This window comes from Chinchilla lanigera, unplaced genomic scaffold (genome assembly GCF_000276665.1).
Source record: "Chinchilla lanigera isolate Chin_1 unplaced genomic scaffold, ChiLan1.0 scaffold00024, whole genome shotgun sequence".
Classification (NCBI taxonomy): Eukaryota; Metazoa; Chordata; class Mammalia; order Rodentia; family Chinchillidae; genus Chinchilla; species Chinchilla lanigera.
The window spans coordinates 27748717-27749850 of NW_004955425.1; the positions used below are offsets into that span (position 1 = coordinate 27748717).

The window sequence follows — 1134 nt, forward strand, 5'->3', positions numbered from 1 at the left end:
CGGGTACCCGCAGCGCGGACGGCCGGCGCCTCCGCCCGGGAACTCCCCGCCTGCGCTCCCGCCCTCCGGCAGGCGCCGCGCGCCCTCACGCCACCTACCCGATCCCAAACCATCCCAGAGGCCTCCGGTGCTCGGGCCCTCTGCCGAAGCGGCGCTGCCTCGCGTCCGGGGCCTGAAATGGCTGCGGAACAAAGAGAACCCAGGCTCCTGCGAGCGCCGGTCCGATTGGCCGGGGGGCGGGGCCCGCCGCGGGAACGTTCGGCGGCGGTCGCCTAGGCAACGCGGCGGGGCTGGGAAATCCGCGGCCTTGGTTTGGGAGCCTGCGAGCCGAGAGCGGCGAGCAGCTGCGGTCTGCGCCCCAACCCTGCAGCCTCGGCCTCGGACAGGCGTGGGGCTCGCCGAGGCGGGAGCTGCGGCCTCGAGCAAGATGGCCCGCGCGAGTGATTGCCCGCGGCCTTTGCAGGGCCCTCCGAGGAGCAGGACCCCGCCCCAGCCTGTCTACCGTACCCAAGCATAACCCTCCAGTGACGGCCGGACCCGGGAACGGCCGCACACCCGCAGTAACACAGTTCCACCTCTGTGGAAAAATCCAGAAATGGCTCTGGGAAATAGACGTCTCCTTCGCACAAGATAGGATATCGAGGTAGCACAAAACTACGATGAAATTTAAAATTTAGCTGATTTATCAAATGAGGCTTTGCGTCTACAGGTGTGTTTCTTATACAAAAGTAGTATCTGTTAGAAATAACAGGCCTTTCTCTCCTTAACTAGCCATCACGAGAAACTAAAAAAAGCCTATTTTTTGGAACCGAAAATAATTCAACATGGGAGAGGTAGACATTTTTAAACTCAGTTATAATCTGTACCCAGATTGTTCTGCTATATGACCTGTGTCTGAACATTGAAAACTCGCATAGCTAGGTGGTGATCTTTTCCTATGATGATGCCGGTGATAATATTCCTCACATGATTAAGATGTTTAGTTTCAACTTCCTTACTTGAAAGTGCTCCATGTGTTTTGAAAATATATAGCAGTTGTTGACTTCTAGGCACATTCTAGATAAAATTACAGTACCTAAGACTAGAAAGTGTTCTTAAATTTATACTAAGATGGTTTATTAATAAATCTGCTAA

At 54.6% G+C, this 1134-nt stretch overlaps 1 protein-coding gene across 1 annotated transcript in view; it reads right to left on the bottom strand.

Annotated features, from left to right (window-relative positions):
* Tnpo1 (transportin 1) overlaps positions 1–204 on the bottom strand; it is an 82830-nt gene extending 82626 nt beyond the window's left edge. The window contains exon 1 of the mRNA XM_005386080.2: positions 99–204. Within this exon, the coding sequence (XP_005386137.1) occupies positions 99–113 (15 nt within the window). The 5' untranslated portion in view covers positions 114–204. The remainder of the gene's footprint in view (positions 1–98) is intronic.
* Positions 205–1134: the final 930 nt, after the last annotated feature.